General features: G+C 40.1%; 1 protein-coding gene across 7 annotated transcripts in view; it reads left to right on the top strand.

Moving 5' to 3' along the window:
* The first annotated feature begins 8323 nt into the window (after positions 1-8323).
* The window catches only part of LOC108030911 (uncharacterized), a 29351-nt gene continuing 19786 nt past the window's right edge, over positions 8324-17888 (top strand). The window contains exons 1-4 of one of the 7 annotated variants that reach the window (XM_017104097.3): positions 8376-8532; positions 9688-10080; positions 10847-11870; positions 12676-12748. In XM_017104097.3, coding sequence (XP_016959586.1) covers positions 8414-8532; positions 9688-10080; positions 10847-11828 — 1494 coding nt within the window. In that variant the 5' untranslated portion in view covers positions 8376-8413 and the 3' untranslated portion in view covers positions 11829-11870; positions 12676-12748. Of the gene's footprint in view, positions 8533-8888; positions 9550-9687; positions 10081-10846; positions 11871-12675; positions 12749-17888 lie in introns of those variants that run through there. The other 6 variants (XM_017104101.3, XM_017104096.3, XM_017104100.3 and 3 more) reach the window with 6 other exon arrangements.

Raw genomic sequence — 17888 nt, 5'->3', positions numbered from 1 at the left:
TAATATGAAAACGTATTAGTATTTAAATTACACACACACAGCCGGCCGGCGTAGAAAAACATTTTTGGACCAAACAATAGGTATTGACGAGACCAATATACATACATATTTCAGTTAAAATGTTGTTTCTAGCATTATAGATGCAGGCGCTATAGTCTGTCGCGAATTGTGGGCGTTAGAGTGGGCGTTTGCACACTGCTGAAACAAACTTGCGCTGCGCAGGAATCCCTCCTGAGCTGCATGCCTGACTATTCCAGCTTTTATAGTTTCCGAGATCTAAGCGTTCATACGAACAGACGGACGTACGGACGTGCGGACGGACGGACAGACGGACATGGCTAGATCAAATTGTCTAGTGATGCTCACCAAGAACATATATGTACATATGACGAAGATCCAGTATCAAAGTCCTCGACTGGACTTTCGGCGAAGCGTTTTCTGGCGCGTGGCATGATCTCCAGCTTCACTTTTTAGTCTGCCGCTCGAACTCACGTTCGTTCCTTCTCATTTCCTTTACCCTTGAATACACACAAATAGTGTGGTGAGTTATGACGAACACTATTTGTCTCACTCACGAATTGCGTATCCGTCTCGCACGAAAGAACTGAGAAAACAATATGCGACACGGCCTTCCTGACCTATCTCACGTCCTCGTGAGTGTAGGTTTACAAAATTTATTCTCTTATGTTCTACACAAAAATAAAGTTCAAGATGGTTTCAAATTTTTTTTTTCTCTTATTAAATCAAAATCAAACAAATTTATTTCAAAGTTTCTCTTATTCGTTTATATCTTATCTTCAGACAACTTTTGCCATGAGATCCGGAATGCCACAAATTTAAATTCTAACAATTTCAATTATTCATATTTTTTTTTTCCATATAGCGATCATGTTCTTCATTAGTTTACAAAAACCATGTCATCAACTAGCACACAGTCATCCATAAGATAAACTGGCAAGTCAATAGGTGTGTTCATTTAGCCCACAGCTTATATATGGGCCATCATAAATAGCTCGCAGTTTGACTCATAAGCCGGCCAAATAACAATTCACCGATCATTTTAAAAATTTCATTCTTTTTCAAAATCATTCTTTTCAGCCCTCACCGGCTTGATCTGAGGTATCTCCATCACCACCTTCATCAGTAAGTTCCATGGCTTCTTCATCATCACACTCATCATCCAATTCTGTGGCAATCCCCTTCTCTGGCATACGTCTCAAAAATTCGTGAGAATATTTATATGTCCTATTATTATTTAACGCCTTAAGTCTATACCGATCTCCTTCTAATATTTCGGTCACTAAGAATGGTCCTCTAAGCATAGGGTCTAGTTTTGTCTGATGACGCTCTTCGTTTTTAAGCAATACGTAGTCAACGACCTTGTGTCTTATAATAGTCAATCAATAGTAGATATAGTCATCCGATTTTGATAAAATGTAATTCAAAATTCAGAACTTACTAAAAAATGTTATTTCAAAGATATAATTTTTCATATTTTGCACCTAATTTTCCGATCGTTTCTAGGGCAACTATATGATATAATTTTCCAATCATTCCTATGGCAGCTATATGATATATAATAGTAGCCTTAGATTTATCAAATCTAGCTTTATCATAACGGGCATTCTTTTCCATGTTTTGCTTTGCCATTTCTCTAACTTGGTCAATATCAACAACATTTTCATTTTCGACAATAGGTACGAGACCAAATGGCCTTGCTTCCTTGCCAATAAGCATTTCTAAAGGGCTAACCTTAGTCACTCAATTGGGAGTACAATTAAGAGCCAGTTGAATCTCGCCAAGAGCATCCTGCCTGTCTCAACCGCCGTTAGAGTACTTATAACTCGCTCTACTTGGCCATTGGCTCGACTAGCGCCTGTGGCGATCAAATGTAAATCTATTTTTTGAACAGAGCAGAAATCACGGAATGCTGTACTAGAAAAACTCCGTCCCTGATCTGCAATCAGACGAGAAGGGACACCAAACAATGATATTAGGGACTTTAAAGCCTTAATACAACTTTCTGTATCCAGCTTCACTGTATGGGACAAAGAGACAAACTTCGTGAATGCGTCTATTGATACGATTATATACTCCTTCTGATCATTTTTACCACTAAGCTTCCCTGTGAGGTCCATGTGGATTGTATGCCACGGGATGTCAGTGATCTCTGTCAAATCTATAGGTTTTTCATTGTACCTTTTGACTTGACGCAATCTTTTGATATAGGATTTCGGGACAGAAAATTAACGTGAGCCATTCTTTCACCTGGCCTATACTGAATATCAAACTGAAAAGATTGCATGTATGACCACCACCTATGAACTCTCGGGGTTAGTTCTGCTTTTGTGCGAGAGGCTTTGAGCGAATTGCAGTCAGTAAACACGACGAAATGTCGACCCTGTAGGTAATGGCGAAAATGCTTAATAGCATTGTAAACTGCAAGTGTTTCCAGTTCGTATGAATGATAACGCGATTCCGCTTACTAAAGTATTCGATAACTCTAGGCTTGTGTTCGATATTATGCAACAAAATTGCGCCATAGCCATTAGCACCCGCATCTGTATGAAGTTCAATAGGGAATATTTTATACTTTTTGAAGTAAGAACATAGAGGGGTTTTAGCAACTGTGAAAACTTAGGTAAAAACTGACGAAAATACGAGACCAGTCCAATAAATAGTCTCAGTTGAGTGACGTATTGCGAGGGCGGTAAGTCTACTATAGCTCGTATTCTCCCAGGATTCGGTCGAATCTCACCTGCTCTAACTTCAAAACCTAAGTATTCGACACAAGTTTTTAGAAAGGAACATTTCTTTATGTTGAAAGAAAATCCTGCTCCAGCTAGGGTTTGCTGGGTGATTTGTAATCTCTCAAAAGCTTCTTCATTTGTAATTGCGACTATCATTACATCGTCCATATAAACAATGGCATATTTATAAGCAAGATCACCTAAGGCACGATTAATAGCCTTTTGGATTACCGAAGGCGCATTTTTAAGCCCAAAAGCCATAGCCAAGTACTCGTACTGTCCTTTTGGAGTTAGAAAAGCCGTCTGTTCGATAGAGTTTGCATGTTTTGGGATCTGATGAAAACCACTGGCCATATCAATGCACGTGAAAAACCTAGCCCCACTCAACCTAGCTATCTGGTCCGATATAAGTGGCAACGGATACTTGTCGGAAACAGTATTGGCATTAAGCTCCCGATAGCCAACACAGAGACGATCTGTTCCATTTTTCTTTCGGACAAGTAACATCGGACTCGCAAAAGGAGAGGAACTTGGTCTAATAATTTTCGCATCCAACAGCTCTTGAATAGAATGTCTAACCTTTTCTTTTTTCTCTACACTCAAACGATAAGGGCGCCTCTGAACCGTCTTATTTTGATCAATCAAGCGAATTTCTAGCTGTCCCGTAATTACGCGGCTCTGTGGAATACCGTTTATGAACGAATTTGAGAATTTTTGTAATATTGATAGCAGTCTATCTTTATTTGGTCCATGCAAATCGGAGTCAACATCGGCCAGGTCAGGAGTACATTCGGAGACTGCGACAGGTTATATAGACTTTTCACTAAATAAAGTAATCGCGCTTGATGTAATTGTCACGCCGATGCCCTGGCTCAAAATTTCACGACCAATCAAAGCTTCGTATTTAATATGATTATCTAAAACTACGTGAAATAAGATTTCAAATGAACGCTCACAAATCAAAACATTTGCCATAATCTGTAAAGTGCTACACACGGAGTTACCACCTATACCCCTTAATGTCACTACGTTGTTTATTCTAGTGCCTGAAATTCTCAGCGATGCAGTCTCTTTGATGAGTGATCATTCGGCTCCAGAGTTGAAGTAAAATTGGAACGACTCACCAGACTGCAAGTACGGTGCATATGTTCACATCTTTGAAGGTGTTGCTTTTGACTGACGGACGATCCGGGCAGACAGCAGATACATGTCCAGCTTTTCCACATTTGTAACAGATGACGGATGATCGATCTCTTCATCCAGTATATCCAGATTGTTGATTACGGAGCTGCTGACGCTGGGTTGTCTCTTTGTCAAAGCGACATTCCGCCTTCTTGTGGCCGGGTTTGCCACAGTTGTAACATGTGATGTGAGGCATAGCGCTGATTCTTTTCTTGTAGTACTGGTACGTTGTCTCTCTGTTGGCTCTGTCTTGCGTCAAACGAAAAGGCTTTGAGTTCCTGAAGCAGCTCGTTTCTGGTTTGGATATCCGTGGTAAAGAGCAAACGGCGCAGTCTTTTATCTACCCCAGCTGCATGTGCCAACGTAACGGATACTGCAATTTGCTCGACGATGAGCGACTTCCAGCGGGCCATAAGGGAAGTGACCATTCTGCTCCCATAGAACGACAAGCACTCTCCTTCATTTGGGTGGCGGCCAAAGTCTTCGTTCCAGAAAAATGTTGCAAAAATAATTCTCGGAACTGCGTCCATGTAATGCCCGGAAAACATGTCTGTGAGAGCCAGTGTGACGCGGTGCCTTCCAGTGATTTGCTGAGCGCCATTACAAGAGCGCTACCCACGAGCTGATTTTCAGACAATATGTAGTCGACTGTTGAACACCAGGACAGGATCCTGCACGATCGGGGTTGAACTTTGGCAGTGCAATGGTTTTGATATCTTTTAGCTCATTTTGAGAGCACTGCACTTGTTTTATCAGTTCGGCGAAATTACGATTTTGCAATTCCAGGATATCTAGGAGATTTGCGTCATTGGATAGAGGCGGAGGTAATCCCACTTCTGATGACGAAGATCCAGTATCAAAGTCCTCGACTGGACTTTCGGCGAAGCGTTTTCTGGCGCGTGGCATGATCTCCAGCTTCATTTTTTAGTCTGCCGCTCGAACTCACGTTCGTTCCTTCTCATTTCCTTTTCCCTCGAATACACATGCATAGTGTGTGAGTTATGACGAACACTATTTGTCTCACTCACGCCTACGCCCAGACTACGCTGACGGAATTGCGTATCCGTCTCGCACGAAAGAACCGAGAAACAATAAGAAGTAAAACAATAGTGTACCAACAAATAATCGTTATAATTTGAATTTCCAAAACAATGTGCGACACATACTATATACCTTATAGGGTAGGAAACGTCTACTTCACTACGTTGCAAATTCTGAATGAAATCATTATATACTCTACAAGGGTATATATTCTTGATTAGGATCACTAGCCAGCCGAGTCACTTGCTATGAACGCTGAGATCTTGGAATCTATAAAAACCAGAAAGTTGGGATTTGGTATGTAGATTCTTGAACTCCTTGCGCAGCGCAAGCTTATTTTAGAAGAATGCCACGCCCACAAATGACCATAACACTGGAAACCGTCTAGCTCTCAAAAATGTTTGTAAAAAATGTAGAAAATGTATTTATTTTGTATATCGTATATTTAATTTTCGTCACAGAAGTTGATATCAGAACATTTGTAGCTTTCACGAAGAAGTTAGCACGTCCTGACTTGATCGCAACTAAAAAATTAAAAAAAAAAACTATATCTAAAACAAGGAAGAACGTGTACCTTAATTGTGTTCCTTGACTATTAGGCATCCGTTACTCAGTTCAAGGGAGAAAAGGAAGGAACCGCAAAACGAGATTTTAATAAATAACAATGTGGGCAGTATATAGAATTAAGCGTTTTGGTCGTTAGAGTGTGCGAGGCTAACTTTTTTTTTATGTCAAACATAAGGTATTCACGACAAAAATACATTTCGGTTAAAACGTTTAGTTAAAAGTTTTCTATCCCGACGCGGCGTTTCGCTGTTTTTACCACGAAGAGAAGTTTGCATGTAATTAAATGGAAGCCCGCTCACTGATACGGCGCGTGTTGACCCGACGCTAGGCTTGAAGAAGAATTCAAGCGGCGTTTGCCGCGCCGATATCTTTTATTCTCGTAAACTTTCGGCTGTTATCGACAATCGTCGGGGCAATAGTTTTGGGTCGAAAACACAGAAAGCGAGTACAATGCTTATAGAATTCCAATAGAATGGAATTGACAATTGAAAATTAGTGAATTCCAAGAAAAAATAGAAGAAATATGTCGATTATGAAATCGAATGTATCAAATACAGTAAATTCGCTCCGACGACATTGCTTGAGTGTGCATTTCGCAAGCATAGGAGGGCAGCTCCGCGTCGTGCCGCGCCGCATCGCACCGCCCCAGTGTGCGCGCACCTTAAAAGCTGCAATACTGTACAGGGCAAGTTTGTTTCGTCAGGGTGGCTCGCCAACTCTAACGTCAGGAAATCGCTCAACACGGAGACTCCTACAGTTTTAATACGAGAATAAAACTTTAAACAGAAATGTATAGGAATCTATCAGATGATCAAAAAATTTTGACACCCACTCTAACGGCCACAAACAATCAATTAATAGAATAATTACCAATTTCTCATTTTTGTCTGCCCCTCTATCTCACCAATAATCTCCATATAATTTTATAATTCTGATTAGGTTAATGCAAAATACCCTGAAAACGCAGAATGCTCGCTCCTTGCACTTCTCATATCTCCATTCTGATGGGACCGTCTGATGGCACCGTCTACCCAGTGTTGAAAAGCACCAGAAGGTGTTGACGGGCAATAACTTTACAGAGCTGTAAGTCTTTCTGTTTTCCCAGTACTCTACGTCTATCTCTCGTTTTTTTTTTTGAGAAATTTACTATAGCGGCTATAGCGTTATTTTTTTGTTCTGCGGCCATTAATAGTAGCCGACTTTGGTCACTATTTTGGTGCGCTTCACAGTAAAGTATAGCAAGATAATGCTTTTTTCAACACCAGAAGTATGGTATTGTGGGGATACATTTTTTTTCGCTGTAAGTGGCATATGATTAGAAAAATATTGTTGTTGAATTTAATTAGCGGTTGTGGTTTCGACTCAAATGGAATAGATTTATGGTTTTTCCCTCGACGGACAGCTAATTCTTAGGAATTTACATGAAAAATAAATGGTTCTCGAAAAAATTACCCTCGCTGCACCGTGATTTTAATCCACCAAAATTATTCAGAATGCTTTGTTGGAATTTGTGAGGCCTCGCCACTCGCTCGGATCTTATCACCTAGACGATCTGCGTGCTCGTGACATCTTGTTGCCCCTCCAAAAATATTTGTGTGACACGGATTTACATTGAAGAAATTGATTTAATTTGAGCTGTGGTCCGCATACGACTCGCTTGCAGATTCATCGGTGCCGAGAATGCATATTGATAAGTCAAACCAACAGAGCGTGTGTGATGTACTGCTGCAGGGGAAGGGTAAGGCGGGAGCACGGGTCCGATGTGTTAGTGATTGATAAATGCGAGCTCGCTTTAAGCGCTTGTTTTTCAGATGACCAAAGCGGAGACAACAACGAGTAAACAAGCGCCTCAGAGTGTAATAAAGTTGATTGCGGCAGTGGCAAATTGAATATTTGCCACTGTGTTTGTGCTGCCTTTGTATTTGTTCGCATTGTTAAATGTCCGCGTCAGCAGAGCAGCCGAATAGGAAGAGATGATAAGCGCCAAATGGAGAGCGGAGAGAGCGAGTGGCTACCATTGTTAACGGTGGTGCCCAGGAGCGGCAACCCTTCTCTCTCTGCGCCTCCCCCGCACCCCCGCGCAGTTTGCTACCAAAACTCCAACCCCTGCGCTCTGAGTAGCTCTACCCACCGGCTAAGCTGTTGCTTCGGCCGAGCGTACAATTGTTGCTCTGGTGGCACTATCTGCTCGGCTGCTGCCAATCCTGGTACTCTCCGTTCATCCCGCTTGAGCTTGGCGAATTCCGCTCCCAACCACTTACCGATATCCCTCTTTGGATTACTCACTCGCCGCAGAACGGCGATAACGTGCCACTGCCACAAACGGCACTGCAGCGTCGATAAGTGCTCTTCTCTGCGAAAGCAACACTGGCCCAGACGCCCGTTGGTTAATGTTGGCCATCGCCATCTTGTATGAATGCATGTGTTTTTGGCATTTTTAGGGAAAGCCACGACCTTGAAGGGGCACCAACAAGCACCTGAGTTAAACGTTTGCGAACATTGATTACATTGTTCAAACCAGTTTGGGCCCCGGATCCGGCGAACATTCGAAGCTGCACAGTGTAATTAAGCATTGAATTGCCAGCAGGTCCTCGGCTATTCTCCGATTGTTTACATCGGCGGAGGCGGAACAACAACAACGTCTGCTGCCACGCTCTCTTGGCGCTGGGCAACGCGAGAGATGCTGCTCTCCGCTCTCTCGCTGGCCGACGCTCTTGTGCTGCTGCGGCGCCTATTCGACTTGCGGGGAAATTAAGTTCGCGTGCTCTGCAGTTGTGAAAAGCGACGAGGAGAGCAGCGGCGCACTCTCCGCCAGGAAGCTGCCAACGAAAGCCGAGTGGGAGTAGAGGTGACAGGTGAAAAGTGGCAAGTAGATGTACCAAAATGTGACGGTGCCACAAGTGCTAATAGCGAGTCAGCCGCCCGTTGCAGCAGCAGTGTTTCGCCCGAATTCGCTTTTTAGATTGGTTGAATTGCCTCTCCGTCCACCCGCGTAAGTGTGTGTATACACACACCCACACACCGACGGCTGGCCGGGCGAGTGTGTGAGTGTGGTTAATTTTGCCGTGTTGCCGAACATCTGTATCTGTATCTGTGGCAGCCAATAGTTGTGGCAAGGCCCTCGAGCTGCTCGCAACACATAAAGCACAAAAACAGCAGCATCCCCAATAAGTGGCAGCAACTGCGACGCAACGACAGCCGCGTTTGTTGTTAATTGAAATAAATTGAAATAAATTCCCCGGCTTTGCTGCTCATATTGTTAATAAAGAGCAGCCGGAGAGACGCAACAGTGGAAACTGGAACCAGCGGCAGTAAACAAAACAGTGAGCAAATGTGGTTTTAGTTCCAAGCCAGGCGTCAAACAACTTTGTGTGAAAGCGAGCGCAGTACCATGAAAATCTGAGGCTTTCCGCGCTGAATAAGTGAACCCCCCAATTTTGTTATCATAGGCACTGCGTGGCAGTAACCAAAAGAGCACAGGCGTTTATTTATAGCCGTCAGTGAGTTCCCATTAGTAGTGAGTGTCTGCCTTGCATGCCCAGTTGCAAAAAACACAAGTCGACGAATATTTGGCCAAATTGCGAGAAATGGCATTGCCAATCTGAGGGGCAGGGGCAAAAGGTCCAGGTCCTCCCAAAGAACTAGCATTCTCTCTCCGTACGCACGCAGATTCAGAAACTGCCGAAGACGCTCGATCTGGATCGTGGATCTGTAAATACTTTCTCGTCGAGTCAGATTCTCAGAACACCATTGTTTACACTATTCGATTATTGTTTAGAAAACAGCCACTTATGCGAACCTGGCGGATTGGCGTGGGGGGTCTGGCACAACAAACCTGAGTATTCCCCTGCCAACAGCCTGCCCGTAATCAATTTCATATTTGATTTTTCCTCTCTATTGTCTCAGTCTCAGTGGGCCCCTCCTCCCAAAAATCAGTTTTATTTAATTGTGCATATAAGATTTCAAAAACAAATGCCACCCCTAACCTGCTGGGGTCATTGCTCTCAAGGTGAGTGGGTGCGTGAACACCACTGAGCCCCTAAACAAACGCCCAAGAACGGCGCCTCAAAGTATGCAGCGGGCCTGCGACCATCACCGTAAGCTAATGTAACGACTTTCTCACTTCATTTCCTGGCTTACTTCGCAGCATCCAGCGCAGCGGGACATGCGCAGTGTTCTCTTTGGTAGTTGCAGTTTGGCCAACAGCGACTGAAAGGGAAGGAGAGAACGCTATGGCGTTTTCCCGCCACAACATCGAGAAGCGCCGACTCATCGAGCTAGTGCGCCTGAACCCCATCCTTTGGGACTGCCGCCTCCCGCACTACAAGCGCTCTGACAAACGCAAGGCCATAAAGTGGAACGAGTTGGGGCGGCTCTTCAACGTCAACGGGGAGCGGGTGCAGCGCACCTTTACATCGCTCCGCGAAATCTTCCGGCGCGAGCTGAACCATGAGAAGATGCTCGGCAGCTCGCGCTTCAAGTCCAAGTGGGAGTACTACGACGCCATGGCCTTTCTCAAGGAGGTCATTCGGGAGCGCAAGTAAGAAGACCCAACTTGCCTTCTTTTCTTATAACCGTACAACTGTTTCAGTAAGCCCATGAAGAAGGATAACAGGTCGCATAAGCGTATAGTTGGAATAGAATCATTATATATTGTACATACAAATTATATACAAAATTGGATTTTTTGTTAGATAGTCTTAAAGAAGAATTTGGATTTCGTTACACAGTGACGCACTTAGTTGGTGGTACAGAAAGCATAACCTTTTTTCCTTTTACTTTTCTGTATTAATATGCTATGCTAATATTTTAGTAAGGCTTAATGTGACATCATTACTTACGAAAAATTAATAAACCAGAAAATGGGTTACATTACACTGAACACAATTGTTGGCACGGTTGTGTTGCGATCAACTGTGTCTTTGAATCCAAATTTGGTTAGCTTCTTCTTTAAACCTTCAATGGAATAATACTAAAATAGTATCCTGAAACCGTGATAGTAGTTTTAAATTACATTTCAAAAAGTAAATCTTAAATAACCTTATCCTTGGGAAAAAAATGATTTGTCATTTACGAAAATAATTATTTCCACAGGATAAAGGCTTCGATAAGTCGACCGTTAAATTAAATTTACACAAAATCCACCCAGCCCTAAGACCTTAACCATATTATTTAAATTCCAATAAGTTAATCAGTATTGAAAATTTTTTTTTGTTTAATTTTTCAATCATTTTTGTTGATTTAATGCTTATCCAGCGCAGGAACACGAGTTTTTAAAAATTAGAGTTTTTCATTTATCTTTTCAGATCCCGCGAGAGGATCAAACACGGCTCCTTAGATCCCGTTCCTGCGACCACAGGTAACAGCAACAGCACCAACCACAACGTTAGCCGCAACAGCAGCAACAACAACAGCAGCAGTGCAGCCCTGGATGAGTATCAGTATTTTGCCCCAAGCGACCCCAACAACCCGAACAACCAGCCCCAGCCACAGCCCACGTTGAAGAGCAGCCTTCCAGCAGTCAATATACCCAGTTTAAGTCTCAGCCTCAGCCAATTGCCAGCTTCTCTGCAGCAGCAGGCTCAGCACCTTCAAGCCCTTCAGCTACAGCCGGATGTGACGCTGACATCGCTGCAGAAGCAGCCACTGTCCAATTCACTTTGCCTGACCACGCCCACAGCGCTGGAACCTTCGCCCACCCATGTACTGTCCAGCTCGCGCTCCTGTAGCTCTTCTCCTTCCATTTACATCAAGGACGAGCCGGGCTCTCCGGATGTGGGGTGCCCAGATGAAAGGGTGTCCGAAAAAGAACCAGATGCGACGCAAAAGAAGCTGGCCACTATTCGCCCGCAAACCAAACAGCAACTCAAGGCTCGGCTGCAGCTACCAACGCCCAAAACCTCATCGTCTTACGCCACTTCGCCGCCCCATTTGATCATCAATGCCAACAATGAGCTTATCGACGCCGACGCCGGAGACCTGGAAGAGGATCTGGACGACTTCGACGAGGATGACGACGTGACCGGGCATTGCTCGCCAGCCGTCGCCCAGTCTAACATGATGGGCGGCGATGGCCGACTATCGGCAGGAAGCAGCTACATTGGAGAGAGCGGGGGCTGCGAAAGGGGCCTGGGTCGATCACACACCCAAGCTCGCCACACCCCAACCTCCCGTGAAATGCTCTACATTAAATTTGGGGACTTCCTCGCCGCAAGACTAAACACTTTGCAAGAGACTGTAGCTAATGAGCTAATGAACAAGATGCTACTGCTGATCGCCGAGAAGTGAGGTTATCACCCGAGGACGTCTTGAAATGATGAAATCTGAAAGGTAAGGGCCTTAAAATATTTTGCGGTGCTGGGCATTTGGAAGGTATTTTAAACATGCCATGTTCGTCTGCGTATCTGTCCATGTGAACACTGTGAACTACGAAACTATAAGAGTTAGATAGTTGAGATTTCAAATTTAGTTTTCTTATTTTCGCACGAGTCTGCCAATAAATGAAAATCTGATGTCTAAAAGGATTCCATTCTAAGACTTTAAAAATGTTAATTGGTTTGGAAAAAAGAGAAATAAGAGGGATCTGATAGGGCCGTTGAGGACAAATGCCTCAGTTCTTTAGGCTGGTTGTATTTTAGGTTGTATTCTTACTAAAAAAAGACCGCGTGCTATAACGCCTAAATTCTAGACGATGTTAAACAGCTCAATATAATGAACACTTTTGGAAAACTAAGATTCCATAACTTATATTAAAGTTATTAATCAACAAAAGTGGCCACATTTACCAGTTCAGAGCATCTTCTCTGACTGAGCACTGACCTTTTAGTGCGCAAATCCAAATTCTATTTGAACATATACCGAAATAGCCGGTAGGTGACGCTTTATAATATTCCTTTGCCGCTTATATGTATATCTCCATTTTCATTATGCTCCCTGAAGCTGAGTAACGGGTATCTGATTGTCGAGGCACTCGACTATAGCGTTCTTCCTTTTTTTAAAGTTTTTTTTCTACTTTTCAAGGGCGGCAATAACGATTTCGGGCTAAGCGTTTGTGGCTTATCCGCATAGACCAATGACTTTATATAGTCCCACAGAAAGTAGTCTAGCGGTGTTAAATCACAAGATCAATTTATAGGTCCAAAACGTGAAATTGGGCGGTCACCAAACGTGTCTTTCAATAAATCGATTGTGGCATCGAGCTGTGTGACATGTTGCGCCGTCTTGTTGGAACCAGAGCTCCTGGACATCATGGCTGTTCAATTAAGGAATAAAAAAGTTAGTATTCATGGCTCTATGCCGATCACCATTGACTGTAACGTTCTGGCCATCATCGTTTTTGAAGAAGTACAGACCAACGATTCCACCAGCCCCTAAAGCGCACCAAACAGTCAGTTTTTCTGGATGTTACGGTGTTTCGACATACACTTAAGGATTAGCTTTACTCCAAATGCGGCAGTTTTGTTTGTTCGCTTCATCGCTAAACAAAATTCGCTTATGAAAATCGGGAACAACGAAAATCTCGTTTTTGGCCCATTCGACGAATCTACGCCTTGCTTGATGATCGTTTGGCTTCAATTCGTGCACGAGTTGGATTTTGTAAGCACGCAAGCCAAGATCCTTCCGCAAAATCTTCCATAAAGTGTGGACACAGATCCAATTCCTGTGCTCGATGGCGGATGGACTCATTCGGGTCTTCCTCAATGCTACGCTCTACAGTAGCAATAGCTTCTTCTGTACGCACCGTACGGCGTCTCTGGGGATGCGAGTTACCAATAAGAGTAAACGTGGTGCGAAAACGTTCCATGGTTAATCGAATTAACTGCTCTGATGGACGATTTTGTCGACGATAAAATGGACGTAGTGCGCGATTCCGCACTGAACCATTACTTTCGAAATAAAATTGTACTATTTGCAAGCGTTGTTCAGGCGTGAGTCTATTCATCATGAATTGCCAAACCAAACTGAGAATAAAGCACTTGACAGCTGTTAAATCGGTCGCCATCTTGAACAGTGATGCCAACTTAAAGTTCTATACCTCTAAAAAAAACACCCGATATAAAGTCACGTTTTAAAATTTGTATTTAACAAAAATAACGACATGTACTAGTTCAGAACTAAATATTTTTAAATATTGTTTTTATTTATTTTTTTTTGTTTTATTAATTTTTATTAATTTAAATTATGTTTTTATAGTTGAACTTTTAATTCAGATGCATCAATTGGTACCTTAAAAATTGCTCCTATAGATATATTTTTATATTTTCAATATCATATCAAAGGTTTTAAAAAAAAAAATCTAATAACAACAAAAACATAAAAAAAAAAAACACGAATTCACTTTGAATCAACGCGTAATGTGTATAGAGAGAATTTTTTTTCATAATATTTTCATGAATATGGTGAGTGTTTTCCATGTAACATTCAAATTTTCAATAAATAGATTTAAGCATAACTGTTGAATGATCCCGAGATATTTATTTATTTATGGCAAAGAATATTTAGCTTATTGCTACTTTTACAAATAATAAATTTTGATACCTAATCTTTGAATAGAGCCACAAAGTTACTACAACTCTTTCCTCCTCTAAAATTTTACAACAATGTGGTGTAATCAATCCTTTTAATACCCAGAGGAGTCTTTAGTTAAAGAATTTATTTAAAAATGTATATCCCCCAAATTATTATTGTAATAGGTATCGAATGCAATTATCGACAGAAATTATAGAATACGTATATACCTAATCTATAATTTTTGTCAAAAAACAGCCTTTTGATGTAAAAAAAAGGTTTGACTACTAGCTTGATGCTTGACTATTAGATACACGTTACAAATCTTAAAAAAAAATTTTATTAAAAACAAGAAAGGAAGTTAACTTCGGCAAGCCGAAGTTTGCATACCGCTCCAGTTATAAAAAATAATAAATAATTTTATTAAATTGAATTCTAAATTCTTAAAAATATACAATTAAATATTCCCAATATTATAAGATAATAAGTCAATCGTGCGATTTTAACAAAATTTAATTCGAAATTCAGAACCAATTAAAAAATGCTATTTTCAAGCTTATAAGGTTATATCTTAAAAAACACAAAAGATATAATTTATTTCCGATCGTTCCTATGGCAGTTATATGATACAGTCGTCCGATTTGGTAAAATTTAATCGAAATTCAAAACCAAATAAAAAATGTTATTTCCAAGCGTAGGAGGTTGTAATTTAAAAAAAAAACAGAAGATATAATTTTTCAATATTATTTTACCACTAATTTTCCGATTGTTCCTATGGGAGCTATATGATATAGTCACCCGATAAAATTTAATTCGAAATTCAGAACTAATTTAAAAATGTTATATCCAAGCTTAGAAAAGTATATGTTAAAAACACGAAAGATATAATTTTTTAAAAATATTTTCCCCGACTTAAATTTTTATATATATATATATTTTCTTCTGACTGAAATCATTATACCCTCTGCAAGAGTATAAAAATCGTAAAAAGTAGCATTGGCACACGCTCTTCAGGATTCGAGAATTAGTCGTAGACTAATGGAAGAACTGAAACATTTACAGCGCTGTAAAGTTATTGCCCGTCTTTCGGTCCTTTCACTGACTTCTAGTGCTTTTCAACACTGGGTGAACATTCTTCATTCTCTTTCTTTTCAATTTGAATGGACTGCGGGTCAGAATGGAGAGAGGGGCAATGCAAAGAGATAGAATCCTTCCGCGTTTCGTTTCAGCAATTTAAATATAACATTAACCTAAGCGGAATTAGAATTTAAAAATTGGTATTGAGAAATATTATAGACATAGAGGGGGTGACGCAAAAGTGAAATTCCTTAAATCGTTTATTATTGATTAGAATAAGTTAGGATTTTAAATTAATCTGATAAAAGGAAATCCTCAATTCATGTTTTATTTTGGAAGCTAATGTCCTTAAAAGTCGGTTAAATAGTCAAATAGAAATCATGCTCATTTAGAACTAAGAACATGCCAGTTGCCAAGAGACGTTTCCAAGTTCCAAAGGTTTTTCCACAAAACTGCGGAAATTATAATTGATGATACTCTTGGTTACTAATGACAGCGGCAGTACATAAAATCTAAAAAAAAAATTAAAAATGTTATATCCAAGCTTAGAGAGATATATGTTAAAAACACGAAAGATATAATTTTTTTTTAAATATTTTCCCCGATAGTTCCTATGGGAGCTATAAGATATAGTTGTCCGATCCGGCTGGTTCCGACTTATATAGTACCTGCAATAGAAAGAAGACTTTTGGGAAAGTTTCAGCCAGATAGCTTTATAACTGAGAGACTAGTTTGCGTAGAAACGGGCGGACAGTCGGACGGACAGACGTACATGGCTAGATCGACTCTTCTTGTGACGCTGATCAAGAATACATATACTTTATGGGGTCGGAAACGTCTCCATCACTGCGTTGCAAACTTCTGACTGAAATCATTATACCCTCTGCAAGAGTATAAATATCGTAAAAAGTAGCATTGGTACACGCTCTTCAGGATTCGAGAGTTAGTCGTAGACTAATGGAAGAACTGAAACATTTACAGCGCAGTAAAGTTATTGCCCGTCTTTCGGTCCTTTCACTGACTTCTAGTGCTTTTCAACACTGGGTGAACAATCTTCATTCTCTTTCTTTTCAATTTGAATGTACTGCGGGTCAGAATGGAGAGAGGGGCAATGCAAAGAGATAGAATCCTCCCGCGTTTCGTTTCAGCAATTTAAATATAACATTAAACTAAGCGGAATTAGAATTTAAAAATTGGTATTGAGAAATATTATAGACATAGAGGGGGTGACGCAAAAGTGAAATTCCTTAAATCGTTTATTATTGATTAGAATAAGTTAGGATTTTAAATTAATCTGATAAAAGGAAATCCTCAATTCATGTTTTATTTTGGAAGCTAATGTCCTTAAAAGTCGGTTAAATAGTCAAATAGAAATTATGCTCATTTAGAACTAAGAACTTTTTAATACGTTTCCAAGTTCCAAAGGTTCTTCCACAAAACTGCGGAAATTATAATTGACTCTTGGTTACTAATGACAGCGGCGGTATATAAAATCCCTGTACACTCAGCTGATATTATTCAGAGCACAGTTTCTTCAGTAGGCTACTTTTGAGAAGAGTCTGACGAGTTGTGGAACATGATTTATGAGATCAATCGCCTCCATCATGCCAGAAAATGCAGACGTGTTCCAAAGAGCTATGAATTCGTCAGATCCGATTGTATTCTAAACCCAAACGCGCAATAGCAAAAAAAAGCTGAATTTTTGGAATAACTATCTTCTGAACTGAAAAGTACAGGCGATTGAAAGGACGATGAGGTAGATAATAATTTGATTAGAAGATCATGGGATATCCAGCTGAAAACGAAAGAAAGAAGAAAGAATTTATTTGCTCTTCAGATTCTCTGTAAATTTCTTTAGCTTATTGCTACTTTTACAAATAATAAATTTTGATACCTTATCTTTGAATAGAGCCACAAAGTTACTACAACTCTTTCCTCCTCTAAAATTTTACAACAATGTGGTGTTATCAATCCTTTTAATACCCAGAGGAGTCTTTAGTTAAAGAATTTATTTAAAAATGTATATCCCCCAAATTATTATTGTAATAGGTATCGAATGCAATTATCGACAGAAATTATAGAATACGTATATACCTATTCTATAATTTTTGTCAAAAAACAGCCTTTTGATGGAAAAAAAAAAGGTTTGACTACTAGATGATGCTTGACTATTAGATACACGTTACAAATCTTAAAAAAAAATTTTATTAAAAACAAGAAAGGAAGTTAACTTCGGCAAGCCCAAGTTTGCATACCGCTGCAGTTATAAAAAATAATAAATAATTTAATTAAATTGAATTCTAAATTCTTAAAAATATACAATTAAATATTCCCAATATTATAAGATAATAAGTCAATTGTGCGATTTTAACAAAATTTAATTCGAAATTCAGAACCAATTAAAAAATGCTATTTTCAAGCTTATAAGGTTATATGTTAAAAAACACAAAATATATAATTTTTATTTCCGATCGTTCCTATGGCAGTTATATGATACAGTCGTCCGATTTTGATAAAATTTAATTCGAAATTCAAAACCAAATAAAAAATGTTATTTCCAAGCGTAGGAGGTTGTAAGTTAAAAAAAAACAGAAGATATAATTTTTCAATATTATTTTACCACTAATTTTCCGATTGTTCCTATGGGAGCTATATGATATAGTCACCCGATTTTGATAAAATTTAATTCAGAAATTCAGAACTAATTTAAAAATGTTATATCCAAGCTTAGAAAAGTATATGTTAAAAACACGAAAGATATAA

The sequence above is a fragment of the Drosophila biarmipes genome, chromosome 3L, assembly GCF_025231255.1.
Source record: "Drosophila biarmipes strain raj3 chromosome 3L, RU_DBia_V1.1, whole genome shotgun sequence".
Lineage (NCBI taxonomy): Eukaryota > Metazoa > Arthropoda > Insecta > Diptera > Drosophilidae > Drosophila > Drosophila biarmipes.
This window is presented reverse-complemented; position numbering and strand designations above follow the sequence as displayed.